We start from the raw sequence: 727 nt of genomic DNA on the forward strand, positions 1-727 counted from the left end.
GGCTCTGTGGTCCATACCAGCTTCTCCTGGTCAAGGACTCCTTAGATAAGGTGCTCCTAATAACACAGTGCTTTGTTTTAAATGATTTGTTAAGATTCCTGTAAGGATAATTGCATGCACCTTTTGGGAACTTTTGGGCTGATGAAGTGTGTTGATTTATGGTGGAAGAACTTCGCCTACACGAGGGATGGGTTTTCCATAAACCTTACCAGTTGTGGCTGTGTAGGTTCAAGGGGCTGATGTGAAAGAACTTATTCTGTAGCACAGCCATTTATTACTCTTTCTGATCAGTTTGCATTTGCTGGTGAAATCACATTTGTTCAAAGTGATTCCTCTGGGGTTTCAGATTATCATGCCTATTTTTATGCAAGCCTACTAAATCATTTGTTTGGAGTACCAGATAAGTATTATATTTCAGAAAAATAATATCACTTTATAATTCTTAGGCTTGTGCATGAATGTGAGTGGTATGCTGACCTTTTTTTGGAGAAAAAATGTGTTATACTTATTATTGTGGCATTTCCATTTTCAGGCTTATTTTGTTAGATTTGTTATACATGTAAACAAAAATGTTGTTAATGGTAATCATAGTTAGGGCTGTCATTCACCCATCCTCATTAAAGAGAGTTGAGAAAATATTGATGATATTTAACTTTCATCATCTTATAGTTTGGCTGAGTTAACAGGTTTATCAACTCTCATTATGCATTTAATGACCAAGGGAGGA

The 727-nt window shown here is 36.0% G+C and overlaps 1 protein-coding gene across 1 annotated transcript in view; it reads left to right on the forward strand.

The window, feature by feature from the left end:
• Nucleotides 1-727, forward strand: part of LOC119586765 (DENN domain-containing protein 1A-like) — a gene marked incomplete at its 5' end in the record, with an annotated part of 18372 nt that overhangs the window by 10278 nt on the left and 7367 nt on the right. Inside the window, 1 exon segment of the mRNA XM_037935492.1 lies at nt 21-100. Within this exon segment, the coding sequence (XP_037791420.1) occupies nt 21-100 (80 nt within the window).

The sequence above is a fragment of the Penaeus monodon genome, chromosome 21 (assembly GCF_015228065.2).
Source record: "Penaeus monodon isolate SGIC_2016 chromosome 21, NSTDA_Pmon_1, whole genome shotgun sequence".
Classification (NCBI taxonomy): domain Eukaryota; kingdom Metazoa; phylum Arthropoda; class Malacostraca; order Decapoda; family Penaeidae; genus Penaeus; species Penaeus monodon.